Source organism: Lissotriton helveticus, chromosome 2_1 (genome assembly GCF_964261635.1).
Source record: "Lissotriton helveticus chromosome 2_1, aLisHel1.1, whole genome shotgun sequence".
Classification (NCBI taxonomy): domain Eukaryota; kingdom Metazoa; phylum Chordata; class Amphibia; order Caudata; family Salamandridae; genus Lissotriton; species Lissotriton helveticus.
The window spans coordinates 464,447,736-464,467,548 of NC_136059.1; the positions used below are offsets into that span (position 1 = coordinate 464,447,736).

Below are 19,813 nucleotides of genomic sequence, written 5' to 3' on the forward strand. Positions count from 1 at the left end.
CACTTTAGTTGGGGGTTTTAGTTAGGGAAGTTAGGAGAAAAAAATGAATTTTGGGAACTGTCTTTTACTAATACTTGTATTTCTGAAATCTAAATAAAATGTCTATTTCTGAATTTTCTAAAAATAAATGAAAATAACTGTTGGAGATACAACTCTTATTCCTTTAAATGTCGTTTTTGAATAAAGAAATAAATAAAGTCAATAAAGTTGTAGGCATGCTAAATTTGCTTTTAATAAAAATTAGATAAATGGAGAATTAAGCTGGTCTTGAGTTTTCCTACGCCTAAGTTTTTTACTAGCAGATTCGTCGACCACAGTGGTGGCGTGTCAAAACAAATGTTTTGTTAATAAAAACCATGGTAAACTCATTTAAACTGCAGGTGTAAATAGTATATTTATCTAGTTTTAGTTTAGACTCTCCGCTATGATACAGCAGCTCTCTGAATCTCACCAAACCATGAAGTAGGATGGAAGAATTTTTTTTTTTTTAGTGACTCGCAGTGTTATGGGCCCCACTGATGAGTAAATGTATGATTTTGTACTTCAGGGAAAGGTGACATGGTTTTAGAAATTATTTCCGGAGTAGCGCTGCATCAGGGTCAAAGGTCTGGCTTGGTCCTTGTCCCGTGAGGAATAGCAAGCCAAAATGGAGTCACTTCTCTTTTTCATCCCTAATGTATTTACTTAAAAAAAACAACTATTGATAATCAGGAAAAATGAGTGTATGTATGGCATCTAAAAAAGTGTTCTTGTGCTGTGTGTGAGTGCGTGTATGTGCATACACCAGTATGTGTGTCTGCAGCCAAACTAAGCTGCAATTCATTTGTGTCTCACTGTGGACTTCTATAAATAAGTAAAGTACTACGGCCACACTCACGCGGCATTCTGAGTGGTCAATGAATTCGGCAAACAACGTGCAAGTCGTAGTATATCTTTTATGTCTATCGCCCTCCAAGTTGTACCATCCTCCTTCGGCGTGGTTCCACGGCTCGTGTAGTGACATCACGGCGGACCCGCCTCCCTTGACCACGCCCCCTCCCGCGGCTCCGTGCCGGGGTCCAGTAGAGTGAATGTAAACCTTGGCCGAAAAAATGGCGGCCGCGGCCGGGAACAGGAGTGCGTCCTCTGGGTTGCAAGCGTCAGGCGGGTCAGGCTCTGGGAATGCGAGTGGTGCTGAGCCCGGAGGTCATGCTGGCCTCCGGGATCCCGGCGGTGGTGGCAGGGAGCCGCCCAGAGCTGACTGGAGGGGCAAGCAGCTGCGTAAAGTGCGGAGCGTGGACTTGGATAAGCCTGAGGGCACCCCGGGGCTGGACCCTACAGATGCCCCGCTGTTCTTCCTGTCCGGTGGAGGCGGATTCCAGCCCGTGCTCCCGCAAGCCGGACGTGGAGCTCAGGAACTCGACACCGAGGACTGCGCCGGGGGTCCGGCTCTCACGGGAAGGTAAGAAGCGAGCGGCGCAAGCGAGTCTGCTGTGGACGGGGGAGCGTGTGGCTAGGGGCAACGGACAGTGTGAAGTGCTAAAGTAATGTCAGCGAGGGGCCCTGGTGTGGCATCGGACAGTGTGAGGTGCTCATGGAGACTCGCATAGATTGGGAAGAGGGGTCACACATTGTGGGGTACTGAATCGTGGTTGGAGAGCGATGGGTGCTGGAGGGCAGAGCAGACAGTGGGGACTACTTCGGGGTACCTTACAGGAATACGGAAGAAGGGTCGGACAGTGAGGGGTGCTGAAGTATGTACGGACAGGGTGATATAGTGCAAGGGATCAGCGTGAGGGAAGCTCCAGGATCGGGCTGTCGGATGCTACTTTGAGTGGAGCCGCAGGATGTCTGTCTGTACAGCAGTTTGTGTTGCAGTCTATTGAGCTCTATGGATAGAGATCAGGAGATGTCAGCCTGGATTGAAGGCAGTCTGACAGAATGGGCTACTGGGTCCCACTAGCTGGCGGCCCCAGTCTTGGTTCTACCACGCTCTGTGTACTGGTTTATTTTGGTATTCTTCTCTCGTTTATTTGGGGGCTCTTTCGCTGATCCTTTTTTTGCCTTGTAAATATTTAATGCAGTTTCGGTGACTGCCTGTTTTCTTGCTGCGGCCGGTGGGTAACTTGTGTACTTATTTCAGCGCTGCGCTTCTGTTTTGATGTTTGCCACAGTGAACTTTTTCTTGTTTCTATGTTTTGCTGCCCTTTGTTTCCGAGTTCTACCACGTTCATAATGAAATGTTATTGTGTGCCCAACGAATAGTTGCAGTTGATAATGTAAGGAGTAGTTTCTCCTTGATTATCTGAAGTGTGTGGGTTGGTATTGTTTTTTTCTGCTGTTTTGCCTGGTCGTTGTGCTTGAGCGGCCATCGTTTTCTGTGGTTGAAGCCTTGTGGCGTTTTTTGTCTTAGCTCTCTGTTCCGCATGAACAGCTCATTTTGCATCCTGTTTTATGTTCTTTTCCGTGATTTGCTTGGTAGTGGCTTTGCATATTTTTCGGGCTGTACATATTCTGTGTTAAACAGTCTTTGATTTTAATGTGCATGTCTTTCATTGTAGTCTTAAATAACTGCTTTTTATTGTGTAGGTGTTAAAGCGCTGCCTCGTGTAACAACGACATTCCCACTGGATTTGTTGAGATTTTCTGTGTTAGGGTGTAGAGTTTACAATACACTCTTAGCTAGTAGGCAGTCCTAGTTAATAGTACTATGATTTTGTGCTCGACAGCGTTGTTCTTTGTTTTTAAACACATTTACAAATGAGGGCGAGCTTTTTCAGAAACCCCCAATCGAGCATAATTCTATTTTAAAATAGTTTGTTGTTGGGCTATTATTGTCATCAAAACTGTGCATGTACAACATTGGGACTGTATCAGCCCGTGCTTTACAACTTGCCCCGGCTGAAGCTGGATGCACTGGTCTTGCCATTTCTTGGTGCAGTGATACTGTACGTGATGAGAATTCATGTTAACTGGTTACATTAGTTTTCTCGTGGATCATGTAGAGACGTGTTGCTGCGTGCGTGTTGTGGTTTGGTGATCATTTACCTTTTCTACTTAATGTGAAGTCTGCTTGCTTCCCTCTGTTAGCCTATCTATATCCACCCGTCCTAGCGCTCCCTAGTGGCTGGGGTATCATACAGACCAGTTCTGTAGAAGCATATTTCTTTTAATGTAATTTTGTTTCAGCACTGTATTGCCTGCATGATGTGTTTACTCTTTATGTTGTAAAAACTCCACTTGCATCCCTGTTTATGTGCATATTGGTTGGGTGCTTTACATACTAGCCTGCTTAATGCTCTGACCATTTGTTTTTGCTGTATTTTGATTTGCTTGTAGATGTGTCCAATAAAGTGCACATACTTTGTTTGGGTTGTTGCTATTGACGTGATTATTTATTTCTTACTTTTTTTTACTGTTATTTGGTAGTGTGCTGTCTTTATTCTGTAAAGTCTCTGCATACAGGCCCATTAATGTGCTTCTAGTGTTGTGTATTTTTTTTAAATTTTACTCTTGGCGTTAGTGGCAGCACTCATCCATCCCCAGAATTAAGTCGAGGGTGGAGGCCTTAGCCTGGGCTGGAAGAGGGACCATTGTCACCCGTAGCCTATAAGCACCATGGACCTGTAAGTGAAGTGGTGGCTGCCTGCCTTGGTTGCCCTTCTGTATTATTTAGGCAGTTAAGCGATTCTCTTTGGCGCTTCCTGTTGGAGCTAGGAGCCAGAAAGAAGCATGTTACTGGTGTGGGGCCAGGTGTATCAGTGGAATGCGGCTTTGGGATTGCAAGGCCTTGCAGGCATGATGTTTCTACCTCTTTGCCCCTTGCACTCCTTCTAAAACCTTTTACTACCACCAGGACAGAAGCCCCCAACCAATCACACTAATTTATATTGCTTGGTATAGTGTTTTGGAAATAGTCGTGTGCTATTTATTGAAGCAGATATCTGGCCCATGAATGCTGCTTTGTCATTTTACTCTTTTGCCATAGTAGCCTCGCTGGGTTAATACGGTTGTAGTTGGTTATTAATGCTCTTCGGGGACTTTACATCTCGGACTTTATCACAGTAAGGCGTTGCATGGAATATGTTTTTGCATTCAGCGCTGGCCATCAAGGGGTTGGTTGTTTACAGCCTCATGATAGACCATTCTTATGCCCTTTATGTCTACTCCCTTGGAAGACCAGCGTGAATATAGGGTGTATGTGTGTTAAGTCGGGGCTCGAGCTTTTAGGCACAGTTGTTCTGGACTAATAGCAAGAGTGCCGATGTTTTTGACATCTGTAATGTCCCCTGAGCTCAGTATTATTTGTTTTCGTTGTAGGCATACGTTCTGGTTAATGCAGGTAGATTTGAGTGGTCCAGTGAATATGGATGGCCATGTAGAACCTTGACACTTGAGCAATAATTACATTTCTTATAAATATTTTTTGTTTTTAAATGTACAATTTGAGGTGTATCACTATAATCTTAATTACAATTGGCGATGAGTGCGTTCTGGGGGGAGGGTATGTAAGGGAGCCACATGCTGTATTGGTTTACTTTCTACTTCTTAGCAGTGCTGGTAAAGCTCTCGTGGGGAGGGGTTCAAATGCACTTAATACCTGCTTCATATACCTGCCAGTTTACCTTGTAGTCCTCGTTTCACACCCAACGGAGAAGCTTCCAGGCATACCGCTGGGGCAAGGGAACCCGATCCCCCTCAAAGACGTGGGGCACTATTGTCTGCACCTGTCTGGAGACAGCAAGTTTTGACTGGCATTGGCGCAGGCCTCGGGTGATCAATATAGAGCAAAGGATTGCTAAAAGGGAGCAATTTCTGCAGAATTCGGGGGATATTCTTGCGCCGAGTCTCCCCCACCAAGTGGAAGAGTAAAACGCTGCGCTCTCTTTGTATCCATGAAAGGCACGCACTGTCCGGCCTTTCCTGTCAGCTGCCTGCCTTCTCCATTTTTCACATTCGGAAAACAATGCATGATCTGTCTGCTTTCGACTAAGGAACAAGGCGTTACCTGTAACCTGACCGTTGTGGGAAATCCCTGCCAGTCTGTCCCCGGTGCCCCAGGAGACTGCTCGGAACCAGAGCTGCCAGGCTGCCGCTAAATGATTCTTGAACTGCACAGTGCGCGAGAGCAGCGCGGGAAGCTTTGTGTTGGCACCGGTCGTTAGGCTTGTCCTGCCATTATTGTGTATCGAGTGTGTACCGGAGCGTTAATGTTGGCTGCTTGAAATGATGTGTTTTTCTGCATGCCCCAGTGCACGCTTTGAAGTTTGAAATTCTCCTGCTGCTCGTGGGGCGGGAGCTTACCGGATGTTAGCCATTCAGAGAGCAAAGGCCAAGGTCGGCAGAACATTTCAAGCGAACCTGGGCAGAATTACTCTCCATGTCATTTTGGCAACCAACGTGTGCCTTGTACAGCGTATTTATAGGCTTAGTTATTCGATCCAAAATTCTCATTATTGCCTACATAATGGGGACATTTCTGCAGTTGTAAACATGCAGCATTCACAGGTCCCTGTGATAGTTTATTCACGAATTTCTTTTCTTTTCAGCTGTTGCATTCAAATAGTCGTACCATCGCCCTCAAACTAGCTTCTTTTCGTTGATCTCTACATTAAATAACATGGCGCCTCTGCCGAATCTATTGATTTTATTTGTTGCTGTTACTGATTTGAATGAAAATATTGTACTCTACGTCTTTGCACAGTGTCTTCTTGTTAAGCTCTCTGACGTCTACTCGGACAACGCCCGGGCTTTAGAAAAAATACAAAAAAGATGTTAATCGTGCCATGGATGATCACGAAGCAGGTGTTTTGCTTTTTAAGAAACAGCACTCTCTCTGAAACTTGTGAAATATCTAACCTGTGAACTGAAGCACGGTGGTCGGAGCGCCAAGAATGCTTCAAATCACTTCAGACACAGGCCCTACTTCTCAATGTTCACAGTCTCTTATTAGGTTTTTGTACTGTACCTCCACAACCCGAACCACGGCTAAGTTCCCAGGGGTCCATACATAAATGGGTTGGTGGGGCTTGGGATAGCAAAGAATGGGTTATTGAACATGAATAATTTGGAAGGGTTTGTGATCCTCATTTTTTTTGGATCCCATTTATTACATTTTTACAGATCAAAAGAATACATTGGTAGCAATCAGACACATTGTACAGATACAGTATATTAAAGGGAAGACGATTTAGACTCATTCGACACTTGTGGGCCTCGCCCGTTACTCACCACATACATGACCATTTGAACCCTTCACACTGGCGATAAACTAAACCATTTGCCCCATATTTTGCCAAAGATTTCTGGGCAACCCTGGGCCTCGAAGAGGGGCTCATCTTGGGTACCACACCAGTCCACTCCCTGCCTCCAGCTCCGCATGGTGGGCGGCTTGGCCTGGGACCAAAGCGCAGTGAAATCGCTCTTCGCCACCGCCACTGCTGTTCCCAGGAAGCGCTTGTTGGCCCGGGATCCATCAAGACCATCAAACACTCCCAGGATCAGTCGTATCTGGTCAAGGGGGACCTCCCACCCTAGAGCTTGTGTAAGTTCACGCTCAACCCCCACCCAGAACGGCATATAACGGGGCATTATGTGGTAAAAATCGTCTGGGGCTTAGTTGCAGCGCGGGCAGAATGGGGATGGCCGCAGGCGGGCGCTGAACAGGCGTGCAGAGGTGAAGTATGCCGTCTGAAGGTAAATAGAGTTGGAGGTCCTCCTCATTTTATAGTAATTTTAAGGAGGGATTTCCCTGACTAGTAGCTTTGGAATTTTGATGAGAAACTTTCATGCACCAGCTGAGTCATGCCATGTTTTGGTCAAAGTTGAATCCGAGTTGCTCAGCAGTCAACGGTGTCCTTTCTTTTGTAAATGAATCTATTTTGTATTTAAACGTTTAAAACATTTTTTGTTTTGTCTTCTGAGATCATGAGAATTGCTGTTTCTTTCTAATTAATGCAGCTGTCTTTTGGTAACTGCCAAGTTACCATCCCCCACTGGTGTAATAAATGGGATAACGTACCATACACTGTGTTGTCTAAGGCTATTGCAAGTCACTGAGGAGTGCCTGGACCTCAAAGTGGATCGATACTGAAGATATAGTTACGTTAGAAGGTCATGAAAATTTGGGGTGATTGCAAATTCGTTTTGCTGTGCAGCGGAAGGTATTTTATTCCTTATAATAGTCAGCCTCTCCCCCCAAAGCCTTACGTTATTGGTGTCTTGCTTCTTAATATGAAAGTGTTATTCTTGAATTATAGAATAAATGTGCATGTAGTGTGTACTGTGAAAATAGGCAGCTCATAATGCAGCTTGCAATTTGTTGCAGAAATATTTTAAGAAGTTTGATGTAAGCCACTTTTTGTAAAACTGAATGCAGTTGAGAATTAAGTAATGCAAACATTAGCACTGCCACATATTTCCTTGTCCGTTAATGATAATGAAACTTTAGGAACATTGTTCAAAGGTGTAAAAAGAGGGCTGAAAACCTCTTTACCTCTTCCATTGTTACTCCACAGGTGGTGGTCTGCTGAGGGACCTGCCTTTTCTGTTTTTGCGTCCTCCGGTATAGTGGCATTGTGAGGTCACAAGTCAAGTGCAATATCTTATTTAAGTAGAGTTGCTTTGTCGTCTTTTTTTTTATTTTTATTAATTACGGGTGGCTACAAACGCTACGATTGTACTGAAAAGATACATTTAGAGTAAAGCTATTCTTTTATTAATTTATGACAGGCTTCCATGTATCTAGTTTTTATATGGCGTGCTGCAGGCTTTTGACCTGATGACGCAGCTGCCGAAAAGGCATCCGTCAGTCGTAGTGGGCAGCATTTCGAAACCTTCAGTTAGAGGAAGTGAGGCTGAAGAGCACAGCGAATGACCTAAATAATACGTGAAAGCTTTCATTTAATGGAGGCATTTAAAGAGACAGAAATGTCGCAGTGCATTAGCTTTAAACATAGCATTTCTTGTGACTGAACCCCGCAAAGACAAGTGTTATTTCCATCTCACAGATTAACTGTGCAAAATTTTCAGAGGTAAGCACTAGAAAACGGATAGTGTTATTTGTAGTACATTTCATGTCATTTTGTCTTCTGATACACATCAGCAGAGACGCAGCTTGTGTTTTAAACAAGATCATAATTCACACATGCTTAGTTATAATATGCAATCCTTTGTGGTTATATTCTGAAAATGCCCAAGTGTTTGAATAACCAGGTGTGATTTTAAACCATACGAAGAGGCTTTGTGCAGCCAATATTTATTTGGGTCTATTTAATAATTTTATTTCCAAAACCCTATTTGTAGTATATATGACTTACTGGATATAATAGAAATATTACATTGTGACCCTGCATGCATTTGTTTAGGTTCTTAACCTCCGAATAATTTATGGATTTGCTAATGTTAACAATGTGCTGGCATATTTTTGGCTGAAAAGCAGCACACCCCTTTTCGGAGAGATATACCTTTTATTATCAGCACACAACACATGGAAAGATGATGCTATCCAATTGTCATCAAATATTTAACTTTACGCTTCTAGAAGGGAAACAGTGAGTTGTAGATGCTTGATTTTTAGAGGTTCTTATAAAAGGACGTCCTTAACTTCTAGATTGTTGATAATATGCTGTCTGGCCGGCCTGCAGTCATTATCCTGATTCACTGTTGCACTTTCCTACAAAAGTATGGGGCGCAGTTTGGGGCTTGTAATTCGGTATGCACGCCCATGAGCTAAGACGGGTCGTTGGCAGAGAGTGTACACCGTGGGCAAGACATTTGAATACATAAGCTGTTCTGAGTGTGTATTTTTTTTAAGCAGTGTGGCTGAACTGGGCTCCTATTTCCAAATGTTAGAATTAATGTGGCTGTAAATGGTCAGCAGTACTTTATTTCTTTGTCGTCAATTTATAAGGAGCCATTCCTTGTTGCATTTGTTAAGATTATTACTAATGATGTTGTGCTGTTATATAAAGATAGTTTATTGCACAATTAATTTAAATCATTGCAATCGAGCCATATTAAAACCATATGAAGTGCATACATTCCAATATTCTAAGAGGGTGTATGAAGATTTATCACCCTGTTTTTCTGGAGCTTACAAAGTTTACACACCATTTAGGCAACTATAAACATGAGGATTTAAAACAATTGGCACAGCATTATGGATTATAGTTCTATATGATTATCAGAATCCAGAACTGCTTTTTCAGCAGACAGATATTTCATGAAGCATGCCGCCAGCTGCACTGATTCACCTTTCATGCTCTCAACCAGGGCAGCTTGACATGTCCGTATATTCAAAATGCGCCAAATGGGGGGAAGCCATTATATTCTCAAAGTGCGTAGTTTCTTGCAGGTGCACAATATGTGGATGAGAGATTCCTCAACCCTCCCTCCCCCCCATGCTCAGCACTGAGTGGCTACAGTCTCTATACTCTCGTCCATACCTGTAAGCCAACAGTAGAATCAAGCCGAATTGTAGTTTCATTAGTTGGCGCTTCATTATTGGTTTTAACCCCTTCGACGCTCATGACGAGCTGGGCTCGTCATGCAGTAGCCTCCTGCTATGCTGATGACGAGCCCAGCTCGTCATGTAAAGTGGTATCTGTAGGATCCCAGCACAGGAGAAAAATCCCCATAGCATTCAAGGTGTTAAGCGGAAGGACAGGTAATGTGGTAAGGCCCCACTGTCGTAAAGTTTTGATGCCCAGCTTCCATGACTTAAATGAATTATCTCTACGATGAAAATAAGTATTGCCCCCCTACTGGATTTTTTAGGTTGCCATAAATAATGCTCTGGCCATCCTTAATCCTATACAGATGTCAGTAAAGAATGTATAGTGTGTCTAATGAATGAAATGAAAGAATGCAATTGAAATAAATATGTGAATGTTGGGAATATAGAACCTTGATTCCTTTGTCCACACCTGGGTCCTCATCCCTGTGTTGACCCTTACTCCCCCATTATGGGGAGACATATCCTGGGAGCTATTATATGACATCAGAGCCATAACACCTAATCATTGATAGGTGATCATGATTACAAACTAAGTGTGTATTGAACAATATTGTAGGTAATATCATTGAAACGATATAGTTATTTAATATCAGCCACTGTTTTATTTTCAGCTTGTGTGTTCCCCTCCTTGGTGGTATCTTCTTGCCCTGACGAAGGTGCCTGTACACCGAAACGCGCGTTGGCGTTACCTTATAGAACGGCAGCATTTGAGCCCTTGAGGACAACTTCTTTCCAACTAATCTGCCATCTTATTTTTGCACCCACGTCCATGCAACCATAAGTCCATTCATTAGTTGCAGGCAATGTTGTACCTTTTCATCTGAACTGTGGTGAATGTTTGCGAGTGTGACTGATACCCCAAAAGTATGAATGTGTGTTCATCCTCTAGAATCCCCCAGGAGTGTGTGGAACATTGATCTACGTGAATTTACTGTGTTGTTTTTAATGTGATATAAAAAATCTATATATGTACATCAAATTAATTTTCATTTTTTATATAAAAAAAATATCAGATTATGTATAAAAACCAATAAATATATATTTTCGTAAAAAATTATGGACTGAAACATAGTTGTTGGATGTTCTCTGGCTCTGATACTCATGTAATATTGCTCCATGAACAACAGTGTTGGATCCCTTAGAGGACCTTCTTTTGATCATTTAGGCAGGGTTTTGATTTTCTATTTGTATTGTTCTAATCCCCTTCTTTCCTGCCTATATCATTTATCTTATTGGGGAACCCCCTTCTATTGTGTATTAAATGAACTATCGGCCAACATTATCTACGCTTGTTTTGTTAAGAGTCTTGCTGCTGCCGATGTGGGTATAGCGGCGGACCATATTTCTTGAGCTTCCAGTACTTCAACACAGTGAGCTAAAAATTCACACCATGTATACCCTCGGCTGTTTATCATTGTCCAGATGTTTTTCTTTAGCATGTTGTTCCACGCTTGTTTGGCTTTTAGACAAAAGGCTATGAACCTAGCTTTTAGGATCCACTTTTGAAATGAAAGGTTGAATTCCCTACGTATTTGAGCCTGTGAGATAGAAGACGGTAAAAAGAAAACTCTACAGAAACAGGCTGACTGAGCTCTATCCAACCATATTGTAATTTTATCTTTGAAGGCTATTGCACATTGGGCTACTGACGGTAGAAATGTTGCCCCCATTACTCGGATTAAGGGGGTGAGACCTGGTGAGTTCATGGCCATCCTTGCTCTACAAAAAGCACCCTCTAAAGATTGAGCCGTTCCTTGCATTGCATTGCCCTGAGCAGACATCCGTCCTTTGTGATCGATCCACACTTCTAAATGCTTGTATGCTGTGACTATCTCGATTGGTTTACCTTCAATGTACCATGCACCTTTCTTTTTTCATTTGTTGGCAAATTATCATTGCCTTTGTATTTGCAGTGTTTATTTTCTTAGATTGTTTTCTCTGCAATATAGAGACAATGCAGTTAGCAGCCGCTGTCATCCGATCGGAGTTTGATCACGAAATATTGTGTCATCCGCATATTGGAGTGATTGAATTTCAGTTCCGGCTAGTTTGGGAGGGAAAGCTCGAGCATCAGCCAAACAATCTGGTAAATCGGCCAGGTACAGATTAAAAAGCATTGGGGTCAATAAGCATCCTTGCCTCAAACCTTTTATTGGTTTGTATTTTTTGGGTGGTAGACCAGGCTGTAGTGACTCTAACCTTAACCCAAGTTTCCGATTATAGAGCAACCAATGGTTTTAAGCGAATATTGTCAATGCCCCAGTTTCTTAATTTAATCCACAATATTGTGCTGTTAATTACAACTATTATAGTAGCAATGAAATTTAACCATGAATATAAAAATAAAAGTGCCAGGCAAATCCCATTAGTTAATAGCATGCTAGAAGTAAACAGTGACGCTAAAACATAGTTACAGGAATCAGTCAGATAAAAGGTAAGCTCCGATTTCCTGAATCATGTTCATGTTAATGAATGATTTTTCAGGTAGACCTATTGTTACATAATTTACATTTATTTTGAAAGCCTGTGGGATAGGACTCTTTTGTTCTCCATATTCGTAATTTATGTAGCATCGGACAGCCTAAATGAGTGTTCTGCGTGGGCCCAGATTTTGAGAAGAAATCCTTAAAATAGATCCATATACAATTAATCTAAATGGAAGTCATTTCCATAGAGATTGTGTGAAATAACCCTCCTCCCTACCCGGAGCTATACAGGACCCCCTTAGAGAGTGCAGGACACATACTCCATGAAGTTTAATGGCATTTCAGGAATCCGTCTGGAAAGTTATGACACGTTGAGGGATTCCTTTGTTGTAATGGTTTCTGTGGCTGGTGTGTGATATGCTTTGATGGATATGCTTTGACGGTGTAACTAATTGAGTGACATTACTGCAGCTGCACAGAGAGAGGGCTTTGTGTTTGCATTGCAAGTTGACAAGTTCTCTAATCTTACAGTGGTGATTGTGGTAACTATCTGTCACATGATTTTTGCGATGTGTTCGGAGTATGTCAATGCTGTGGGGTCTGTGCCACAACTTTCTCTGTTCCTTCTTCCATTTCCTAGTGACTTTTCGTGTTCTTAGTAAAGTATTTGCTCTTGGAAAATGAAGCCTCGATTATATTGACTTAATCCACTTGAGGGCAAGTATGGCTATTTTAGCAGTCGGTTTAAGAAAAACTATAATTTTGCAGTGGTTTACAATAATCCATACAATCACCAATGGATTTTATTTTTCTTCTTTACTTACATTTGTTATGTTCTGTAGCGTCTTTCAGACACGTCCTCCATAAATGTAGGCACTGTTTTTGTGCTCGCCTGTTTTCGATTAGCTTCTATTAATTTGGTGCAAGTCAAATATTGTTCCCCATGTGTATATGAAGGTAAACTAACAAGATGGACAGTAATGGGGCATATCTGCTTTTTTTCTCATTGATACACTTCTATGTTGCAGTTCTTAACTTGTGCGGTTCAAGATGCATAGTACTGCACATCTGACTCCCATGTGGAACAATTTGATATGCTTCCATGCTATAGAATTCTTTATGCGTCACCTGGTTCACTCTCTGCTGTGCTTGAAAGCTATCTCAAAACGTATCACTTCCTTCTTCCCCTCACCTAAACTCTCCTTTCCTCCATCCTCATCTCCTTTAAAGTAATTCAAATGCCTCTTGTAAATGTCCCAACGTGTTCTGTAACCTCCCATCTCCAGCAAGTATTCTGTTTCCATATACCGATGATCTACTTCCTGGTGACAGGGTCCCTGCTATATAAATAACCCCCAGGTAAATACCCAGAGTAGAAATGATTAAAATGTCGTGAAAGTGCAAATTAAGTTTGCAGATACATAGCGAATGAGATCTGCCATTTGCTTATGGTAATCTACTGTAATTCCCCAGAGCCCATTTAGTTGATTGCATTGTGTGTCTTCCTATTACCATTATTCCCCTTAATATTTTACACAGTAGAAGCCTTTACCGACCCATAGATATTTTCTTGCTGTTAGTATTTTCCATCCCTGCCATATGGGTGTTTTGCCCCCTCCCCCCTCCCCCCCTGTTGCCGTCTATACAACACCTTTACAAAAATTAAACAAGCATTTACAATGCAACGGTCTCGGCATTGCAAAAGTTAGAGCTATTAGCATTGTACATGAACGCGATGTGATGCAGCCATTAAGAACATGACACACGAGGCCTCAAGGACTTATTTATAAAAGATTTAAACAAGAAAACTTTAAACAAACAGGTAGAAATGCACAGTAAGTAGCACAGTGTAAATGACTCTGGTGTGTGTGAGACCACTATATATCCAAATATTTTGTGACACGCTATTTGTATGATAAACTGGTGTGCATATCACCGATGCATGCACATTGAATAATAAGTATGGACTTACTGCTTGTAGATAAACAGGTGTGTAAGTCACTGCTGTAACTCCCAGCAATAATTTAATTCTGGCTCTGGTGTGCAGAACACCACAGTATATGCTACCAAATGGCTTGTGGCAAGCTGTTGATAAATTTAAAGGGTGTGCGTGTCACCGCTGAGCTTGTAACCAATAGCAGCACAATGTAATATTAAATGAAGACGTGGGTAACGCAGCTGATAAGCCAGCGTGACACTGTCATAAGGCTAGTAACACATTCTGCCTCTAAAACCTGGTAACGCGCTTTGCCTCTTTAAAAGTTAATTGCGGTACAAGATGATACCATACAGCCAGTCACATGCTCTGCCTCTTCAAAATGTAATCGGAGCAAGAAATGCTGAGCCTTTAAATTTATTAAACACCACCTCAGAGCAGACTCCAATAAGTGCACAGTGATCGCGGGGAGGGGGAAAAAGTGACGCGCCCCACATGCAAGTTTCAATTAACACAACTCTGGATTATTTGGCAAGTGAAATGCTGCCACAGCTTGCAAACGGGTAAAGTTCACGCTATGTAAAATCGCATAAATAAACGAGCCCAGCAGCCTCACCGGAAGTCAGGCAAATTCGCCTGTGACTGGGGCGGGGCTGCATCCGGACCGGAAGAGAAGGCGGAGTGAAAGCGTTTCGCGACGCCAGAAGGAGAGCGGAGTCCCTCAGAATTCACCTGGTAAGTTGAAAAGGGCTGGGGGGGGGGGCTCGGTTCCCTCGTGTGTGTGTGTGTGTGTGTGTGTGTGCGTGCAAGTGTGTGTGTATGCATGTGTGCGACGGTGGGGGAGAGGGGGTGCACTCATGTGTGTGTGCGCGCGTGTGTGTATGTGAGCTGGGGGGGTGGGTGTCTGTATGTATGTGCGTGGGCGCTTGTGTGTGTGTATGCGCATGCGTGTGTGCTTCTCAGGAGACAGCGCCTGGCCGCAGCGCTCGTTCGCGTGCGCGTGTCACTTTGAAATCGCCTTCAGGGCGATGCGCGCGGCCAGGATTGTCTCCTGGGAAGCTCACACGCCGACAAAAGAGCTTCGGCGGGGACGCGCTTCCGCGCGTTCAGCCGAGCCCTAAAAATAGCATTAGAGCAATATATAGAATGCGAAACAGACTACTGGCGTAAGTGTGTCTTTTATTTTACCTGTTTTGGGTGTTTAGCGTGAAGTTTCTCAGAAATGGTTTGTGCATTATGGTTCAAGGGTCTGATATAGGTAGCACACTTCAAAGAGTAGGGGGGAAGCACTTAAGCAGACCACATTTGTTGCTGTTGAGTAGCTGAAATGAGAGAGAACGGTTTACAGCATCCACAGTAATGTTATTTGGAGGAGTAAACTAACATCTCGTCACTTAGGTTGAGTTACACCATAGGTAGAATTTATACAAATGCTCTTTTATTTAGGTCTTATCTGCACACTGCTTTTAGCTGTCTGTCTGTGAAAGACCTCTTGCACCATACCAAAGCTTAGTGGGCTTATGCCATTGGTTCCTTGTCACTCATGTGCTTGCTTATTTACTGACTTTCCTTCTTGTATTTGCCCCTCGCCTGTAGTATAGCTTCCTTTTTTTAAACCCTTTATTGATGACATGGCAGGGAATATTACATTACATGCAACAACTTGGTAAAATCAGTAAGGACCACATTCCATCGTTCACCTTTATTATTTCGCTTCCTGCCGCACTCTCATGGTATCCATCCATCACCGACTCGTGTGAGTTTCGTCAAGGGATTCGTGCATGGACTCCCCCTATACACGTCCACTTACTCTGATCTGTTCCCACTTTCTGGGAATAATCCATACTTTCATATACAACCTTCTCCGCTACCATACACCAATCCAGGTCTTTCATCCAGTCCTGTAGTGTTGGTGTGTCGAATGCTCCCCACAGTTTTGCGATATTGTGCATGGCAACTACCGTTCCCAGTGTTACCCAAGTTCTTTCTTTGCTATTGAGAACGGTTGCTTCCCACACATTTAGTAGGCACCATTTCGGTGTAGGTTCCAACACCACACCCAAGACCTCACTCAAACAGTGAATAATTGTCTCCAAATACATTTTTATGTGTGGGCAGTACCAAAGTGTGATTAAAATGTACCCTCTTGACCACACAGTTTTTTACAACCAGGGTCAGACCCCCTGCGCATCTCAGCCAGTGTATGGCTTGAAAAATGTGCTCTGTGGAATAGCTTAAAAACTTAAATCTTGTGAAGTTGGCCGCCTCCCTCGGAGAGGCCAACCCTTCATGCCAATCCTAGTCATCTAGTTTCCGTATGTCCTTTTGCCACTGCTGTCGGAGTTTGAGGAGGGGGTCGGGAGAATTATTGATCAATTTTTGATAGATCAGAGAAATCACCTTGCAGTCCATATAGTCCACCAGGGTCCTATCTTTCAGTGGGGACGACTCGGGCAGTTCCACTCCTTTGTGGGTGGCAGACCGATGGAATGCCTGCCTTGTAGATATTGATACGTCTCTGTATCCACTAATTCATAATCTCGTTGCAGTGTTGTGAATGGAACTACCCCTTGTGAGAAGATGGGTTTCTGTTGCAGTAACCCCACCGTCAACACCCTTTGTGCTAGACTACTGATGCACTTTGACTTGATGTGCCCTGGATCCATGCCATTCAGGTTCCCAGGGCCTGTGTTCTTTCCCCCAAACTAACCCAAACCCTATTAACATCTCTGGCCACAGGTCAGCCCCTGGTAAATGGTACCAAAGGTACCCAGGGCACTGTGACCAGGGGAAGACCTTTAAAGGCTGCAGCACTTGTTGTGCAACCCATAGTGGCCCTGTACCTTTACACACACTGCATTTGCAGGCTGCTTGTCTTGGTGCAAAACAAAGTGAAGAGTCTACATGGCACACATCCCTGTATGACATGCCTACAACCCACTGCCCTGCCGTAGATCAGTCACCCCTTTAGCTGGGTGCACTATACCAGTGGTGAGGGTACAGGTGTATGAACCATTTACCCCTACAGTGTCTAAGTTCATTCTTAGACATTGTAAGTGCAGTGCTGCCATTAAGAGTATATGGTGCTGGGAGTTTGTCATTATGAACTCCACAGCACCATAATGGCTACACTGAAAACTAATAAGTTTAATATCAAACTTCTCAGCACATTAAACCCAAACTGATGCCAGTGTGGGATTTAATGAAAAATGCACGCAGAGGGCATTATAGCGATGCCCCCTGTGAAACGACCTACCACTAGTGTCCAGGCGGAGTTGCAACTTTCAGCTGCCACCACCAGATATGTTTCTGGACCCCTGGGTCGAGAGCCTGCTACTCTCGGGGGCCTGAAATAATGCAGATCCTGGGGAGAGGTGCCTAGCCCCCCCCCTCAGGATGAGCAGGGTCCACGAAGGGGAAGCTTCAAAGGCTTGCGGCCTTTATGAGCTTCCCCAGGCCACTTGCTGCTTTCAGCAACTGGTTCCCACTGGTTCTGACCCCCACTTTGGGTGGGAAAAATAAGTGAGGAAGAGCGGTGTGCCCACCTCTACCAACTCCACCCCTCAGGTGGGGGAGGTGAGGTGAAGCACAACTCTGTCCCCGCCATCTTGCAGATGGGGGGACCCAGCCAACCAGGGTGAGGTTTATGCCCCCTCCCACTGGAAGGTGGCATAATAGGGGGTGTTCCCACCCCAGGGAAGGGACCCATTGGTCCCAACCTTCTGCCTACTTGTAACACCCCTAAATCTTGTATTTAGGGGCACCCCTGTACCATGCTTCCTCAGACAAGAAACCAGAAGAAGAAAAGAAGGACCGAACAGCTGTGCCGAAGCTAGCAAGAGGAGGACGCCCACTGACTTGGCCCCAGCCCTACCACCTCGAACCTGCTTCAGCAAAATCCCTGTGTGTCCTGCAGCCAGCAACCCAGAGGACCTGCCTGCCTTCCATCCCAAAGACCCTATCTTCCGTAAACACCGAGTTGGTTCAACAACAGACTCCAGCGCCGCAAGGATCTGCACCCAACACCTTCGGCCCTAGTTCGAGTGGCTCGACACCAAGAGGAGGTCTCCCCAGTGATTCTGACCCAAGATCCGGTGATCCCTGACCTGCGTCAAGCCAACGCCTGCAGCCTCAAACCAGAAGGCCCCCCCCCATACCACGACCAGGAGCTGGTAAGAAGAACCGACCCGAAAAGGCACCCCTGCACTCGACGCCCCTTGGCCTTGGGTGGCCCAAACATCAGTGCCTAACCAATCCCCAACATCCCAACTTACTTCAAGAGGTGGTCACACCCAGAAGACCTTCGTCCCCGATCCTGCAGTGTGTTTGCAAACCGGAGACTCCCCATTGGAAGCTATAGGGCACCCAACGCCAAAACATCATTCTGCACCCGGCCGCCCCAGTGCCGCTGAGGGTGCATTTTTTTGTGCTGGCCTAAACCCCCATTTGCCCAGAACTTAAGTCCAGAAGCTTTGCTCCCACAACTCATCAGCAGCCACTAACCGGAGGCCCCCTAACCCCTATTGGATAACATTGGGCCTCCGCACTCTTCACCCGGCCGCCCTGGTGCTGCTGAGGGTGTAACAAGAGTGTATCCTTGACCCTGGGAGGCCCATGAGTCTAACCCCAGAATACCAACTCCCACTTACTTGCCTGTTAACTGATACAACTATTTTCCTCCATAGGATAACATTGACTGTGGAGTTGGAAAATCTAAGAAATCCTTTAAAACTGTAACTAAATAGCCAAAAGGCTTTTACTTACCCGTTTACAGGAAATGTCCCAGTGCAGTATCCAGGTACATTGCACTGTGGACGGTGTTTTATTGCACCCGTAAGCTGTAGGTGTCTGGGAGTAGTGTAAAGCGCCCCCGCAAAACTCCCTGCCTGTAGGACAAATTTGTCCTTTCTATATGCTGGGTCGTCTCGGGGTCAGTATAAACATTGGTTAATTACCATTAGTTGTGTGGCCCAGTAATATTTCTGTATGTCAGGCAACCCCACACCCAATTAAACCAACCTTGCTCTAGCTTCTGCAAGGCTATCCGTGGGGGTTTTCTGTCCCATAATATCGCTCTGTTCGCTTTCTGTTTCTTTAAAGTATGAAGAGGGTACTGGAAACGGTGTGTTCTGCAGTATGTACAGAAATCACGGGGCGCCATCATTTTGAATAATAGTATTACACGAAACAGTGGTCCCTTCCAAAATAACATTAAGTAATGGACACAGAACTACATTTAGAACAGAGTTGGTATACACCCAAATGGAAAACAATATGATTTTTGAAAAAACAATAAAAAAAAAGCAAGAACACAATATAAACAAAGTCCAGTGGGTAAAAAAGTGGGTTGGATCTCAGTCATTTGGATCGAAGGTGACTATCAAGGCACAATACATATTTACAACAGTCAGGCGTTCCTTGGTTCCTGTGGCATTCTCATGTATCCTGACGTCTCATGTATTCTGGCCTTCTCGTGTATCCCGGCTTAATACAACCACAGAGTTATTAAGGTTCCATTCACTTCATCCGGTACTGAACCTTGGTTCGCCCGGGGATGATGGGCAGTACATTGTTACTCGGCCCATCTACATACATTGTTAATTGAAGATTATTGAAAACTACATGGAGGTCCTTCTTACATGGTCAGCGATGTAGCTCTCTCAGGCCATCTCTCGATTCCCCCCTACCTTAGTTGGGACCGAAACATCTACGACAGCCACACCGTGACTCCAATTGGCTCATTAGGATTTATGTGAAGCACAAGATGTTCTTTACTTTGTGACTATTGTAAATATGTATTGTCCCTTGAAAATCACCTTGGGTGCCTAAGGTCTGGAAATCTGTTGATTTCCAACCCCCTACTTTACCTGCACTTTGTTTATATTGTGTTCTTGCTTTTCTTATTGCTTGTTTGATAAACACCTTGTTTTCCATTTGGATGTATACCAACACAGT

At 44.1% G+C, this 19,813-nt stretch overlaps 1 protein-coding gene across 1 annotated transcript in view; it reads left to right on the forward strand.

The window, feature by feature from the left end:
- The first annotated feature begins 1,030 nt into the window (after positions 1–1,030).
- MAP3K1 (mitogen-activated protein kinase kinase kinase 1) overlaps positions 1,031–19,813 on the forward strand; it is a 563,015-nt gene continuing 544,232 nt past the window's right edge. The window contains exon 1 of the mRNA XM_078675109.1: positions 1,031–1,441. Within this exon, the coding sequence (XP_078531235.1) occupies positions 1,092–1,441 (350 nt within the window). The 5' untranslated portion in view covers positions 1,031–1,091. The remainder of the gene's footprint in view (positions 1,442–19,813) is intronic.